Source organism: Amblyraja radiata, chromosome 25 (genome assembly GCF_010909765.2).
Source record: "Amblyraja radiata isolate CabotCenter1 chromosome 25, sAmbRad1.1.pri, whole genome shotgun sequence".
In the NCBI taxonomy this organism is placed as follows: Eukaryota; Metazoa; Chordata; class Chondrichthyes; order Rajiformes; family Rajidae; genus Amblyraja; species Amblyraja radiata.
Window position 1 is genome coordinate 22225235 of NC_045980.1, and position 17186 is coordinate 22242420.

The following is a 17186-nucleotide window of genomic DNA, read 5'->3' on the forward strand; positions in this document are numbered from 1 at the left end:
TTGTCTTATCATGGAAGGTTTACAACCAAGGTTCACTGGACTGATTCTTGGTGGTGTGGTCATCCATAATTATGCTGAATGACAGAACAAATTTGAAGGGCCAAAACCACCTACTTTTGATCCTATTTTTCTGTTTTAAATGTGGATTCAAGATCTATTCAAGTGAAACTCATCCCAACAGACAGCACTCCCTTAATCAGTACTGGTGCCAATGTCCCATGAATTGAAATTCATTACTTCCACACCCATCTTTCAGTCTATTCAACTCTGTCAACTTGGTGACATTATAAGAATTTACTTGGCTATAGTTTTTTTTGCCACAGCCTGCAAAAATCTTTGATATGGCCACTGACAGGGATTCCTTCAAACTGTGGAAAGCTTTTGATATCTTTGGCTTCCTCCCAGAATACTAAATTATACAATGAAAAATCTCCTGGCTAATTTTCCTTCATGTGATGGGCCTGCACCCATTTCAGGTGTAGGAATGTCATAAGTGGATGTCAAATAGGATCTAGCAATGCTTAATTGATGTAGAAACCGGAACAAACTTTTTTTTTGTCTTTCTCCTGCCTGGGAAACAAACATTGCACAATCTGAACAAAGAGCAGTATCTTCACTATTGATATTCCTTAATGTTCACACAAGTAAATGCTCAGGGTCTGAAACAGCAACAAGAAAGAACCAATGTAATACAGTAGACAAGACAAAACATTCCTTCAAGACACATAATAGTGAGTTCTCAATGACTCAACATGTAGCTTACATCAGCTTGTCTATGGATTTAACATTTTACTTCCAAATGGCTCAACATAAAATACTCCCACAAAATAAAATGTTCTAGAATAGTACAATTTCAACAACATGTATTGTTACTTACATCTGGCATAATCTGCACTATTGAATAACTTTTCACAGAATATTTCCTGCCAAAGTAAAGTGATGTTATCTGTGAAGGATGTTTAATCAATGTGGATTCAGATTCCTGCTTATGTACTGCCTGCAAAAGATGAAGATACTATTTTTGATGCAAAATACAATTAATAAAACGGCCTCAAAGCTATTAACAACCATCCGAATATTTAGATAATACCTGTATTACTGAGAAGTCATGTGGGACAACATAGATGTGGAGAACTGCAGCATCAGTATATTGAGTTTGATAAATGACTGTCAGACTATGACATGAGAACTGAGAAGTTTTATCAATGATGACTCCCAGAAGGGAAAATGTTGGCATCTGTAATTCAACATGAGCTTCATGGACTTCTGATGGTTTCTGTACTCTGTAAGACTGTTCTCTCACGTAGAAAATTGCAAATGTATTTTTCCTGTGTCGATCTGTAAAAGAAAAATATATGTAGAACATAATTGTAGCATTTTACTATCAAGCAGGTTGATAAGTTAAATCTGGTCCTGAATCTCAATTCAGAAACATAACTGCTTGATCTACAATATTCCTTTGTGCTTTGTATCTTGGTGTTCACTGATAGAAGACAAGAAATATGTTTTCCAATTGCCAAGATAGATTTCTGAATTGTTTATTTAAATTTTTTTTTTCTGGGCATCTGCCCATCACTATGTGGTTAGTATTTATTAAACGTACCTAATTTCTCTCTCTCTCTCTCTATCTCTTCCCCACCCAAGTCCACTAGTTTCTCATTTTCACCCTGCAAATAGCTTACAACGGCCAGTTTCATTTGTCACCGTTACTTTTTTGCATATCTTTCATTCATTGTTCTTTATCTCTCCACATCACATTATCCCTTATCGTTTCCCTTATCCCTAACCAGTCTGAAGAAGGGTCTCGACCCAAAACATCACCCATGCCTTCTCTCCAGAGATGCAGCCTGTCCCGCTGAGTTACTCCAGCTTTTTGTGTCCATCTTCTTGCCCCTGATCTGCTCTTTTAGCTGCAGTGTTTGCATAGCTGGTCCAGTTGAGTTTCTGATCAATAGTGACCCATGTGAAGTTGATGGTGGAGAACACAAAGATGGTACAATAGAAAATCTTCAGTTTGAATTCCCTGGAACCAAGCAGTATTTAAAGATTGCATATCTTTGGTTTAAAGATATCAATATTTTTCAATATTTAGCAGTGACATTTTTGTCTACCAAAAAACATTTTCTATTCAATTTGCTGACATGTGTGCCTTCCATTTGCTGTAAAGATTTGTTCACAATATTTTTGGAGGCAAGAGGAGCTGCAACACCAGTTTTGATTAATGGGACCTAAGCATCAGCAAATATTAAATGGGGGCAACAATTCTGTGCTGCATGAATCATTTACACAGATGGCTCTTCTATTTGTGACACATACTTGAGATGAATTGGCAGAGATCATCTATCCTGCATTGGTTTATCACAGAGATTTCTTCTCGTGAGATTAATGGAAACACACATAATGAGCTGTTTTATGTGAGCTTGCTTCACTGATGCACAATGCAACTATTTCACGGGTACTTAGACTAGCCTGAGATATTGTAGAGATTTTTTTTATTTCAACATGAAGTACCAAATATCTGATAACTCCTTCCAGATACTTGCTCAAAGATATCAGCATTAGTTTATCCATTTGTATACAACTGAAAAAATTATCTTTTGTGTTTATCATGGAAGAAGGCATGAAGACTGGGGAACTTGGGACATTTAATGGAAGTGTCTTGAGGATAGTCAGTACTACGGCCGAGAAGGTGCTGCTCAACCTAAGGCATATAAAGGTAGATAAATCTCCCAGGCCTGTGCAGATATATCCAAGGACACTATGGGAAGCTAGAGAAGAAATTGCAGGCTGAGATATTTAAATCATCATTAAATACCAATGAGGTGCCAAAAGATTGGAGGACGGCTAATGTTGTGCTCCTATTTAAGAAGGGCTGCAAGGAAAAGTCTGCAAACAACAGACCAGTGAGCCTAACATCTGTGGAGGCAAGTTACTGGAGAGTATTCTGGGGAATAAGGTACATTTGCATTTGGATAGATATGGGGTGATTAGAGATAGTCAACATGGTTTGTACATCAGAGATTGTGTCTCATGAATGTGATTGTTTTTTTTGAAGAAGGAACCAAAAAGGGTGATTAGACTTCAACTCAGCATGGTAAACTGCTGTAGAAGGATAGATCGCATGGGATCTAGGGAGAACTAGCCGACTGGATTGATAATTGGCTTCATAGAAAGAAGCAGAGGGTAATGGTGGTTAGCTATCTTTCAGCCTGTGACTAGAGGTGTGCCTCATGGATTGAGGTAGGACCAATTGCTGAAATATATCAACGATTTGGGTGAGAATGTCGAAGGTTTAAATAGCAAGTTTGCAGATTACACTAAAGTGGTATCGCAGATCAATTGGGCAAGTGAGGTGAGGAATGGTTCTTCTTCTTCTTCTTGCGCATGGCGTGCACAGCCTAAAGTTGTAAGAAAACTTGTTCTGTTTGATCTTCTGTTTGTGCATGCCAGGTTGATTGCATTTGTTGAAACAGGGTGGACCATGTGAAGGTTGCAATCTCCCACCCCGTGGAATGGTTAATAAAGTTTAATCCAGGTAAATGTGAGGTGTTGCATTCTAGGACGTCAAACCAGGACTAGAGATTGACAGAGAACTGGGCTCTATTGGGCATTGTAGAGCAGAGGAATGTAGGATTAGGAAGCTTTTAAAAACTAACAGAAGGCAACTTAAAAAGGCAATAATTGGGAAAAAAGATTAAATATAAAGGGAAGATAGCCAATAATATAAAAGAGGATACTCAGATATAAAAGTTTCCTCAGATATATAGAGTCAAAGGGAGGCAAGAGTTTAGAGATACAGTGCAGAAACAGGCCCTTCAGCCCACCGAGTCCAGGTTGACCTGCGACCCCGCACAGTGGCACTATTCTACACACACTTGGGACAACTTATAATTAAAGAAAGCCAATTAACCTACAAACCTGTACATCTTTGGAATGTGGGAAGGATCCGGAGATCTCGGAGAAAACTCATGCAGGTCACAGGGAGAACGTATAAACTCCGTACAGACAGCACCCATAGTCAGGATCGAACCATGGTTTCTGCCGTTGAAAGGAAGCAACACTACCGCTGTGCCATCATGCTGCCGTGGACATTGGACTACTGGAAAATTACACTGGAGAAGTAGTCATGGGGAATAAAGAAATAGCAGACGATTTGCATATGTTTTTTGCGTCAGTCTTCACAGCGGAAGACACCAGCAACGTGCCGGAAATTCAATAAAGTCAGGGGGCGGAGGTTAATGGAGTTGCTATTACTAAGGAGAATGTGCTCGGGAAGCTGAAAGGTCTGTAAGTAGATAAATTATCTGGACTAGGACTACACCCCAGTGTTCTGAAAGAGGTAGCTTCAGAGATTGTGAAGGCATTAGTAGTGATCTTTCAAGAATCACTGGAGTCAGGATTGATCAACTGTAAAATTACAAATGTTACTCCACTGTACAAGAAGCGAGCAGAGCAAAAGAGAGGAAATAATAGGCTGGTTGACCCGACTTCAGTGGTAACTTAGATTTTAGAGTTCATTATTAAGAAAGAGCTTTCCGAGTATGGTACTTAGACGCACATGAGAAAATAGGCCGCATGGTTTTGTGAAGGAAAGATCTTGTCTGATAAATCTGTTGGAATTCTTCGAGGAATTAAAAAGCATGATCGACAAAAGAGAGTAAGTGGATGCTTTTAACTTGGATTTTCAGAAGGCCTTTGATAAGGTGCCATGTGCGAGGCTGCTAAAGAAGATGAAAGTCCATGGTATTGGAGGAAAGATACTATCATGGATAGGCGGTGGGCTGAATTGCAGAAGGCAAAGGGTGGGAATTAAAGGAGCTATTTCTGGTTGGCTTTTGATGACTGGCGGTGTTCCACAAAAGTAGTTGTTGGGTCCGCTACTCTTCACATTTTATATGAATGATTTGGATAATGGAATTGATGGCTTTGGTGGCAGGTTTGTGGGTAACATGAAGATAGATGGAGGGGCAGTAATATCGAGGAAGCAGGGAGCCTGCAGAAGGACTTGGACAGGTTTGGAGAATGGGCAAAGAAGTTACAAATGGGATACAGTATAGCAAAGTGTGCAGTCATTTAATTTGGTAATAGAAATAAAAGCGTACACTTTCTAAATGGGGAGAAGATTCAGAAATCGGTGCAAAGGGACTTGAAGGTGCTGGTGCAGGATTCCCAAAAGGTTAATTTGCAGTTTGAATCCATATTAATGAAGGCAAATGCAATATAAAAGCAGGGATGTAATGCTGAAGCTTTGTAAGGCATGGTCAGACAGAATTTGGAGTATTGTGAGCAGTTTGGGGCTCCATACTAAGGAGGGATGTGCTGGCATTGGAGAGGGTCCAGAGGTTTACAAGAATGATCCTGAGGATTATTGGGTTAACATATGAGAGCCTGTAGCGTTTAACGGCTCTGGGCCTGTACTCGCCGCGGTTTAGAATGACGAGGTGAGATCTCATTGAAACTTACCAAAGAGTGAAAGGCCCAGATAGAGTGGATGTGGGGTGGGTGTTTCCACTAGTGGGAGATTTTAGGACCAGAGGGCACACACTGCGCATAAAAGGACATACCTTTAGAAAGGACACAAGGAGGAATTTTGTTAGCCAGAGGGTGGTGAATCTGTGGAATTCATTGCCAAAGACGGCGTTGGCCAAGTCATAGGGTATTTTTAAAGCGGAGATTGACAGGTTCTTGATTTGGAAGGCAGGAGAATGGGGTTGGGTGGGAAAATTAGGTCAGCCATGACTCGATAGGCCAAATGGCCTAATTCTGCTCCTATGACTTTTGAACTTATTTGCGTAGGTACAGTTTCTTGAAAGTGGCATCACAGGTAGATGAGGTGGTCAAGTAGGCTTTCAGCACATTGGTCTTCATTAGTTAGGGTATTGAGTATAGAAGTTGGGATAGACACATCTGCAGTTCCTTCTTACACATAGAAGTTGGGATGTTATGTTACAGTTGTACAAGATGTTGGTGTGGCCACATTTGGAGTATTGCGTTCAATTTTAGTCACTCTGCGATAGTCATAGATAGAGGCATACAGTGTGGAAACAGGCCCATTGGCCCAAATTGCCCACACCGACCAACATGTCCCATCTACACTAGTCCCACTTGCCTATGTTTGGCCCATATCCCTCTAAACCTGACCTATCCATGAACCTGTTTAAAAGATTCTTAAATATTGCGATAGTCACAGCCTCATCTACCTCCTCCAGCTGCTTGTTCCATATACTCATCAGCCTTTGTGTGAAAAAGTGACCTCTCAGATTTCTATAAAATGTTTCCCCCTTCACATTCAACTTATGCCCTCTAGTTCTTGATTCCCCTACTCTGGGCAAGAGACTGTGCGTCTACCCGATCTATTGGATTTCTCTGGAATATCAGAGGTTGCGGGGAGACTTGATAGAAGTATATAAAATCATGAGGGGCATAGATAGGGTAGACAGTCAGAACCTTTTTTCCAAGGATATAAATGTCCAACACTAGTGGGGATATAAAAGGTAAATATAAAAGGTGAGGGGGAAAGTTTAATGGAGATGTGCGGGGCAAGCTTTTTTACGCAGACTGTAGTGGGGGCCTGGAACGCTTTGCCAGCAGTGGGGTGGCGGCAGATACAATAGTGCCGTTTAAGAGGCTTTTAGATAGGCACATGGAAGTGCAGGGAATAGAGGGATGGATCATGTATAGGCAGATGAGATCAGTTGTAACTTGCCATCATGTTCGGCAAAAACATTGTGTGCCGAAGGGGACATTCCTGTCCTGTACTGTTCTATGCTTGATGTGATGTTCTTCCCTGACATCTAGATATATCCTCTCTTACCAGATATTCACAATAACAAAGCACTACTTTCATTTCTTGCATTTGGAAAGTGACAGCATCTCTTTAAGAGAAAAAATAACTGCATTATTTTTACAAATAACAAGTACTATGTACAGAAAGTAAATTAGAAATAAATGTACCTTTCAAACAAACAAAATGAGGTAGATGAATTGCTGTGACAACGTTGTCCTCTGCCACAATGTTAAATAACGGACCACAATATTCTGTTTCCTTTATCACAATAATAGGAGCATATTCATTCCACGAGCAGTATCGGTAAGCAATTGTTATTGCACTTTTGATTTCCCATCTCAGTCCAGTTATAAAACATTCATAAAAACCTTCCTCAGGAAGGTAAATTCTAAACAAACATATAAGCAGTCATAAATTTTGAATACAGAATTTAAAATGTGATAATAATGTACTTTTGTCCAGGTTACCTAAAATGCATATCATGCTCGGAGACTTGAGGTTCGATCACTCTCCATTTTGTTTCATCCTTAAACAAATAAAAATAAGAAGTAAAATGATAGCAAGAGATGGGACTGCATAAACAAGACCAGGTATAAAACCTAATTAACTTACATCTTTGAGTCCACAAATGTCGCAGGACTTTAAGCGGTTGTAACCAAGCTCTAGAAATCTGTTGCCGTGTCCTATGTTGAAAGGTCAAAAGATTCTGCTTGAAAGCTTAATATTTCAAATATATTTGAAAATATATTGTAATATTTGAAATATATGCACTATATGCATTCTTATGATTACATGATTCTACAGTAAAAAGTTTAGATTAACAATCGACAATAAAAAGTAATACACAAATGAAAAACAAAATTCCAGTGCCGAAAATAACTGAATAAAAACTTTTTTTAGATATCAATATTAAAAAAATAGTTTGATTATTTTAAACATGATAATTAATTTACTGAACTGCATATATGCTCTTGTAGTCTCAAAATGCTGGAGTAACTCAGCGGGACAGGCAGCATCTCTGGAGAGAAGGAATGGGTGATGTTTCGGGTTGAGACCCTTCTTCAGACTGAAGTCAGGAGAGTGGGTGGGACAGAGATAGAATGTAGTCAGGGACAGTAAGACTGGTGGGAGAACTAGGAAGGGGGAGGGAATGGAGAGAGAGGGAAAGCCAGGGCTATTTGAAGTTAGAGAAGCCAATGTTCATAACACTGGGGTGTAAGCTACCCAAGCGAAATAAGAGGTGCTGTTCCCCCAATTTGCGCTGGGCCTCATTCTGACAATGGAGGAGGCCCAGGACAGAGAGGTCAGATTGGGAATGGGAGGGGGAGTTAAAGTGCTGAGCAATCGGGAGATCAGGTAGGTTAAAGCGGACCGAGCGGAGATGTTCAGCGAACAATCGCTGAGCCTGCGCTTGGTCTCGTCGATGTACAGGAATTGACACCTGGAACAGCTGATACAGTAGATGAATTGGAGGAGGTGTAAGTGAACCTCTGCCTCATTTGGAAAGTCTGTCGGGGTCCTTGGATGGAGTCGAGGGAGAAGGTAAAGGGACAGGTGTTGCATCTCCTGCAGTTGCAGGGGAAAGTACCTGGGGAGGGTGTGGTTTAGGTGGGAAGGGAAGAGTTGACCAGGGAGTTGCGGAGGGAACGGTCTCTGCGGAAAGCTGAAAGGGTTGGAGATGGAAAGATGTGGCCAGTAGAAGATCCCGTTGGAGGTGGCAAAAATATTGGAGGATTACATGCTGTATGCGACGGCTGATGGGGTGGAAGTTGAGGCCAAGGGAAACTCTGTCCTTATTACGAATTGGGGGAGGGGGAGCAAGAGCGGAGCTGCGGGATATCAAGGAGACCCTAGTGAGAGCCTCATCTGTAATGGAAGAGGGGAACCCCAGTTTCCTAAAGAATGAAGACATCTCCGATGACCTGGTATGGAAAACCTCATTCTGGGCACAGATGTGACATAGACGGAGGAATTACAGGAAGCTGGATGGGAAGAAGTGTAGTCTGCATAGCTATGGGAGTCAGTGGGTTTGTAATAAATGTCAGTCAATAGTCTGTCTCCTGTGATGAACGGTGAGATCTAGAAATGGTAGGGAGATGTCGGAGATGGTACAAGTGAATTTGAGTGCAGGATGGAAATTAGTCATGAAGTTGATTAAGTCAGTGAGTTCTGCATGGGTGCAGGAGGTAGCACCTATGCAGTCATCAATGCACCAGAGGTAGAGTTTGGGGATAGGGCCCATGTACGCCTGGAACAGTGATTGTTCGACGTACCCTACAAAGAGGCAGGCATAGCTGGGGCCCATGCGAGTGCCCATAGCTACGCCTTGGATTTGGAGGAAGTGGGAGGAGTCTAAGGAGAATGCATATATGCTTTGCTAAAAGGAACTCAATATATTAGAATATTCTTAAATTGCCACAACACCTGAGAATTTAAGGTGATTTAAGATTAAAGGATTCAGTTGGCCAATTATTATACATTCTGGCCTTCCAAAAGAGTTTTGACCCACATCTTTCACATCTTAATAAAAAAATCACCAATAACACTTGGGAAGCACAGCAGTAACCTACCCGATGTACGTTCGCTCTCTGTAGTGCTAGGTTCAAATGCTACCGATGTGGTCCAATCTAAAATGCATTTGAAAAAAAACTTTAGATGGCCACAATCAAGCGTCGTCAGAAAACAACACAACAATCCTTTTGTTTTCATCTCATATATAACGTCTAACCATATTCCACAATGTCATTTAAAAATTGAGTCAGAGTTGTACAGTGAGAGGAGTCAAAGATTTGTGCCATCTCCAGCAATAGAGACCCATACACCATCCACTAATTTCACTCCTGCAATCGGGAAGATATAGGAGGCTGACTGTCAAAGATTGCTGAGCTGTAACGTTCAAGTTCAGGGACAGTTTCTTCCCTACAGCCATCAGGCTATTAAACACTACAACTTCCAAATAAGCTCCGAACTACATGGAGTTAGGGGCATTGGTTTTGTCTATTTGCACTATTATTGTTTGTTAGTTTTTATGTGAATATATATATATATAAATAAACAACTATATAACTATATAAATATATATATGTAAATATATGTAAATATGTGTAAATATATGTATGTATATATATGTATATATATGTATATATATATATATATATGTATATATAGATAGATAGATAGATAACTTTTTCTTCTCATTTATTATATTGTTCACAGAGTACTATGTTTACATATTCCGTTCAGCTGCTAGCAAGTAAGAATTTAATTGTTCTGTCTGGGGCATATGACAATAAAACACTTCTTTGTTTTAACTTAAAGAAAAAATGCCAATTTCTTGGTAATATTAATTTGAAATTCTGATGATTACCTGATGATGTACCTTGGGGAAACGTGCCAGCAACTATATAAAAAGAAGAAATTGAACAGTTTGCAAGAAGGTGTTCACAATAAAACACAAGATGACAGTAATGAAACATTTTATTGACAAAAATATTCTTTGATCATAATAAAAATCTCTAATATTCATTTTATTCTACTGCAGACAAGAGACAATAGGGGCAGGAGTAGGTCACCTGCTCCCATACGTTTGTCCCGTCATTTAATGCGTTTGTGGCTTCAACTCCTCTTCCACACCAGTTCACCATAACACTAAATTCCCTGATCTTGCAAAAATGTATCTGCTTTCACCATAAGTGCTTCTAAGATCTACTCTCCATAACCCTCTGGGTAGAGATTTCAGAAATTAACAATCCCCTTACAAAATAAATTTCACTGCTACTTTGGTTTATTTAACCACCCCTTTACCTTGAAACTAGGACCCTTCCTCCCAATAGACAAAGCATCATAACATCTACACTGTGCTGATCCCTCAGGATCTTATATATCTCAATAAATCACCCCTCATTCTTCTAAACTCCAAAGAATGCAGGCCAAAACAGGTTCAGCCACTGCTCATAGGAAAATCCACTAATTCCTGCATCCTGCACAATTATAACTAAGTCTTCCTATTTTTGCTGTCAAATCCCTCTGCAGTAAAGGTCAAAATACCATTAGCATTCTTAACCACTTGTTTAACAAGCTGATTAGCTTTCTGTAATTCATTGAATTTGCAATTAATTGTGGTCCTTCTTTACTCATTTGTGGGTTTGTTTTTCCATTTAGCAAAATATCTGCATTTTGATTCCTCCTATCGAAGTCCAGTACTTCACATTTTACCACATTAAACTCTGCTTGCCAAGTTTTCGCTCTATCACTCCATCTTTCTATATTCCTTCTGCGGGGTCACAATATCTTCTCCACAACATATCCTTCCACGTATTTTTTCTGTCATTAGCAAACTTGGATTATTTACATTTTGCCCTGTCCTCCAGGTTATTAATAGAAAGAGTAAATAATTGAGGGCCAAGAACAGATCCCAGCGTACTCCACTAGTTTGATTCGGCCAGCCCATAAAAGAGTAATTTATTACAACTCTTAATTTTCATTTTCTGCATGATAGCCATTTTTGTATTTGAACTGGTATATGTGGGGTTTTTTGTCCAAGAAATACGTTCCGCAAAATAATTAGTTATTATGATGATGCGCTATGATGAGATGATTAGATTTCTTAATAATTTGTGTGGTGCATCAGGAATTATTTTTTAGGGCAGCATTTTACAGATCCTATTTGAATACAGCCTATTTTAGATTTGATCATGCATAAAGTGGAAGGATTAATAAAAGATCTTCCTGATCTCTGAATGTGCATTGCAACTAGATAAGGTGGCAAGGAAAGTTCTGCATTGTTGCCTCAATAGGGGAGGTTGGATAAACCTATCGAAGGTAGGCAAAAATGCTGGAGAAACTCAGCGGGTCAGGCAGCATCTATGGAGCGAAGGAAATAGGCAACGTTTCGGGCCGAAGCCCTTTCTTTTCGGACAGTGCAAGCCAGCGAGGACGGCAAAATGTTCAACTAGTGAGTAGTGTTTTGACGAAGGTAGAAAGACACGCATACACACATACATACAAGATGAGACTTTTGTAGGTATAGAGATAAATAGCACATTTCATTTATTTTAAAATGGGCATATCTACATCATCAGCATTTCTCTTTCTGGAGTATGTTTGAAAAATAATTATAAATATCGTCATGTTTTGAATGCAATGAGACACATATATTTAGAGTTATGTTATATGCACTTTCTAAATTAACAAGAAGGTAAAGTAAAACATTACTCGTGTAATCAATGGTTCCGGATCCATCTGGAGCTGTAAAACATAAGCAAAACATTGTGACCAATAAAGCTGTATGATATTAACTGATGACTACATTTCTGATTTCCAATCTAATTCCTTTTACAAAATGTTTTGTATATTTTCATAAAATATTCAGTGAAATATTTCAAATAAAGCAGTTTGTCCAAGCAGCTCCTCAAAAACTGTTGAACTCCTATGCATGAAGTGGTTGTGTTGGGACCTCTGTTTGTGGTATACTGTATAGAATAGAACAGATTCGGACGTAAATGTCGATGGGTTGGTTGGCAAGTTTGCAGATGACTCCAACATTGTTGTGGTCATGGACTGTGAGGAAGGCTGTCAAAGTAATCAGAGGGATATATATATAAGCTAGAGAAATGGGCTAAGAAATGACTGATGGATTTTTTTCCAAGCAAGTGTTGGGTGTTGCAATTTGGGTGGTTAAATGAAAGGAGAAAATATACAATTAATGGCAAGACCCTTAACAGCAGTGAAGTACAAAGGGATCTTGGGGTCAAGTCCATAACCCCCTGAAAGTGGCAACATAAGTAGATAAAGTGGTAAATAAGGCACATGGAATGCTTAAGAGACACAAAAAGCTGGATTAACTCAGCGGGTCAGGCAGCATCTTTGGAGAAAAGGAAAATGACATTTCGGGTCGAAAAGTCACCTGTTCCTTTTCCCCAGAGATGCTGCCTGACCCGCTGAGTTACTCCAGCTTTTTGTGTCTATCTTCGGTTTAAATCAGAATGGGCAAGGGGGAAGTGCATCAAAAATGTAGGTGTCCTCAAATAAATTCCAGTAAATTTGTTTCCAAGCATTTGCAGCATTGTGTGCAGCACTGGTTGCCCATTACAGAAAGGATGTGCAGGTTTTGGAGAGGGTGCAGAAGAGGTGTACCCGGAACCTACCTGGATTAGAAGGTATTAGCTATGAGGAGGGGATTTGGATTGTTCTCACTAGAGTGTCGGAGACTGAGGAAATGCTGATAGAAGTTTATCTGCTAATAGAAATTTATGAGACACACAGATAGGGTAGACAATCATAAAGTAGAAATATGAAATTGCAGATGCTGGAAAGACATAAAAAGACACAAGACAAGGTGCTGGACTAACTCAGCAGGTTGGTCAGCATCTCCTTTTAGGGCCTGTCCCACTTACGTGTCCTTGGCATGCAAATTACACGATCTCATGGTCACGTTGAGGCGCACGGGCATCATATGGCCGCGCAGAGCCGGTCACATTTAGAAGCGCAGAGGGGAATGTAGTTGTGCGCGACAACGCGCGGGGCTCCTAAATTTTTGTAGTGAACAAAATCTTCGTACGCCAACGGCCTGTCGCGGAACTGACAGCCAAAGTGGGACAGGCCCAAGACCCTGGCGCGACGCTACGTCTCACCTCCAACAGCAGCAGAAGCAGGCAAACGATCGCCGAACTCGGCCTGGGGCTCACGGCCGTTGTGGTCCGGATCCGCCCCCACTTCTACTCCCAGAGCAGGACCAAGAAAATTGAAGATAGACACAAAATGCAGGAGTAACTCAGCGGGACCGGCAGTATCTCTGGAGAGAAGCAATGGGTGACGTTTCGGGTCAAAACCCTCCTTTTCAGACTGAAGAAGTCTCGACACGAAACATCACCCATTGCTTCTCTCCAGAGATGCTGCCGGTCCCGCTGAATTACTCCAGCTTTGTGTCCATCTTCAAATGACGTCACGTGCTCCAGACGACTGTGCGTATGCATGTAATCGCGCCCGACCTTAGCGGGACCATCGCGGCTCAACGCGACCACGAGGTCGCGTAATTTGCGTGCCAAGGACACATAAGTGGGACAGGCTCATACCTTCCTTTCATCGCTAACCTTTGTCCAACCATCTGTCTATCAAGAAACCACTCACCTGTATCACCCGTTACTTGCTAGGCTATCTCGCGCCCCTCCTCACTTCTAGCTTTCTTCCCCCCCCCCTCCCCCGCCCAACCAGTCTGAAGAAAGATCCCGACCCAAAACGTCACTCATCCATGTTCTCCAGAGATGCTGCCTGACCCACTGAGTTGCTTCAGTACTGTCTCTTTTTTTAGATAGTCAATCTTTTTCCCACAGTGAAAACGCAGGCGGGCATAGGTTTAAGGTGAGCGGGGGAACGTTTAAAGTAGATGCTCGGTGCCCGGACCTTCACTGCCAAGGCAGAAGAGGAGCCAGATACAATAGTGACATTTAAGTGGTTTTTAGATAGGCACATGGATATGCAAGGGATCTAGTGATTGCATCGGACTCACCACCTCAACTGACAGCAAGTCCCAGATATCAACAATTCTCAGTGTGATGTTCTCCTTAAATCACTTTTACAATGTCTTTGTGGCGGCTCCCAAGGGTCGTGCCACCTTAGTGTCGAACCCCTCGGCACAGGAGTGGTTCAGTCCGGAGGCGGCCCTTAGCCGGAGGCTTTAAAGGCTGGGGTTTGGGTGCCATCTTTCTCTCGTTTGGTCTTCCCTACAACCGGGAGGATCAGAATAAAAAGTGCCTCTCTCTAAACACGACTCCGTGCTTTATTCCAAGACACACGCTACATTGGTGACCCCGACGCTCCATTGGCGTCATGATGGAGAACAGAGAAAGCCCTACCTCCTCACAGGCCGGCCTGGCCCTGTCTCTGGACGCGGTCTCCGTTAAACTGCCCAAGTTCTGGACCACCCGGCCGCTCATCTGGTTCCAGCAGGCGGAGGCCCAGTTCAACCTGCGGGGCATCACGGTCGATGCCACCCGTTTCTACTACCTGGTGGGAGCCCTCGACCAGGATGCGGCTGAAGAGGTCACGGACTTCCTCGCAGACCCCCCGGACAATGATAAATACCTCGGCCTGAAAGAGCTCCTGCTCCAGATTTACGGACTGAGTAGGATGGAGCGGGCAGGTAAGCTCCTGCATATGGGTGGCCTAGGTGATCGGCAGCCATCATCCCTCCTAAAGGAGATGGTGGCTCTACTAGACGGGCACACGCCGTGCCTGATGTTTGAGTATACATACCTGCATCTGCTGCCGGCCTACATTCGTCTGCAGCTCACCGACGTCTCGTTTGCCGACCTTCGGGCCCTCGGAAGGCGCGCCGACGCCCTGTGGATGGCGCGCCCTGATGACGTCAGCGCGCTGGGCGTCAGCAGAGACGGGGTCGCGCTGAGGTCGACGCGCCCTGATGACGTCAACGCGCTCGCCGTCAGCAGGTACGCCGATGATGTCACCCCAGCAGCTCCCGAATTCCCCCGGTGGGGCAGGGGAGATGTGGAAGGAGTGACAGCTCCAGCCCGACGGCCCGTACGATCGCCCCCAGCGGCAGTGAGGGGTACTGCACCTGCAGTCCAGCGCCAGCAAGCTGCAGGCACCACCAGCAGGAGCAGGCAAGCTCCAAGTGACTCCAACAGGAGACGTTGGTGCTACTACCATCAACGCTGGGGTGCTGCAGCACAACAATGCCGCCAGCCATGCACATTCCCGGGAAACGCCTGGGCCGGCTGCCAATAGTCCCCGCGGCGGCCGGCCAAATTCATCGCCTTTTTGCCTGGGATCGGCGCTCCGGGACCCGCTTCCTCGTGGATACAGGAGCGGAGCTCAGCGTCCTGCCCCCTTCGCTGGCCGACATTCGTTCCGGTAAGCGGGGGCCCGTCCTCACCGCGGCGAACGGCAGCCCCATCCGCACATATGGACTGCGGATGGTTCCCATCGTGCTCGGCTCCTGCCATTTCTCATGGAGCTTCACCATTGCCGACGTCTCCCAACCATTGCTCGGGGCCGATTTCCTCCGGGCGCATTCCCTCATGGTGGACGTCGGACGTCAGCGTTTGATCAACGCCACTACGATGGAGCCGATCACGTTGCGTGTGGATCAACCGGTGGGACGGCCACTGGCGTCCGTGGACTCCCGATTTGCACGTATCTTGGCTGCGTTCCCGGACATTCTCACTCCGCAGTTTCAATCAGCAACCCCCAGCCACGGAGTGTTGCATTATATCCCGACTACCGGCCCACCACTCCATGCACGAGCACGGCGACTGCCACCAGATAAACTGCGTCTGGCACGGCGGGAATTCCGCACGATGGAGGCCTTGGGCATCGTCCGCCCTTCAAGCAGCCCTTGGGCGTCCCCACTCCACATGGTCCCCAAGTCAAGCGGGGGCTGGCGGCCATGTGGGGATTACCGACGGTTGAACGCGACAACAACAGCGGATCGATACCCCGTACCCCACATCCAGGACTTCACGGCCCATTTGGCTGGGGCCACGATTTTTTCCAAAGTGGATTTGGTACGGGGTTATAATCAGATCCCAGTTCACCCGGATGACGTGCCGAAGACGGCGATCATCACGCCATTCGGGCTTTTCGAGTTTACTCGGATGCCGTTCGGCCTCAAAAACGCAGCACAGGCCTTTCAGCGCCTCATGGACGGGGTTTGTCGCGGCCTCGATTTCGTGTTCGTGTACCTGGACGACATCCTGGTGGCCAGCCGCTCGCAACAGGAACACTGTGCTCACCTTCGACAGCTCTGTCAGCGGCTCAGCGAGCATGGTTCGGCCATCAACCTGGACAAGTGCCGTTTTGGGGTGAATGAAATTGACTTCCTCGGCCACCGCGTGACTGCGCAAGGCGCGGTTCCCCTGCCTGACAGGGTCGACGCCATCCGCCGGTTTCCCCGCCCACGCACGGTGCGTGGCCTGCAGGAATTTGTCGGCATGGTGGCGTTTTATCATCGTTTCGTGCCATCCGCGGCCCACATCATGCGGCCCCTGTATCAACTTCTGGCGGGTGGGCAGCACAAAAGCGTTGAGTGGACCCACGAGGCGGAGGCAGCTTTCGACGGCGCGAAGGAGGCCCTTGCTCGGGCCGTACTGCTGGTACACCCGCGGGGAGATGCCCAGACTGCTCTCACGGTGGACGCCTCGGAGTCGGCGGTTGGTGCTGTGCTGGAGCAGCTGACGGGCGGAGGTTGGCGGCCCCTGGCCTTCTTCAGTCGGCACCTCAACCGTGCGCAGACCAAGTACAGCGCGTTCGATCGTGAGCTCCTGGCTCTGTACCTGGCTGTGCGCCATTTTCGTTACTTCCTGGAGGGCCGCCCGTTCACTGCCTACACCGACCATAAGCCGCTCACTTTCGCCCTGCAGAAAGTTTCCGATCCCTGGTC

At 44.2% G+C, this 17186-nt stretch overlaps 1 protein-coding gene across 1 annotated transcript in view; it reads right to left on the bottom strand.

Moving 5' to 3' along the window:
* Window positions 1–17186, bottom strand: part of LOC116987151 — a 160370-nt gene that overhangs the window by 134463 nt on the left and 8721 nt on the right. The window contains exons 2-9 of the mRNA XM_033043028.1: window positions 12002–12034; window positions 10155–10187; window positions 9358–9414; window positions 7400–7470; window positions 7255–7313; window positions 6955–7175; window positions 1091–1338; window positions 878–997 (exon numbers count right to left, since the gene is read on the bottom strand). Of these exons, the coding sequence (XP_032898919.1) occupies window positions 878–997; window positions 1091–1338; window positions 6955–7175; window positions 7255–7313; window positions 7400–7470; window positions 9358–9414; window positions 10155–10187; window positions 12002–12034 (842 nt within the window). The remainder of the gene's footprint in view (window positions 1–877; window positions 998–1090; window positions 1339–6954; window positions 7176–7254; window positions 7314–7399; window positions 7471–9357; window positions 9415–10154; window positions 10188–12001; window positions 12035–17186) is intronic.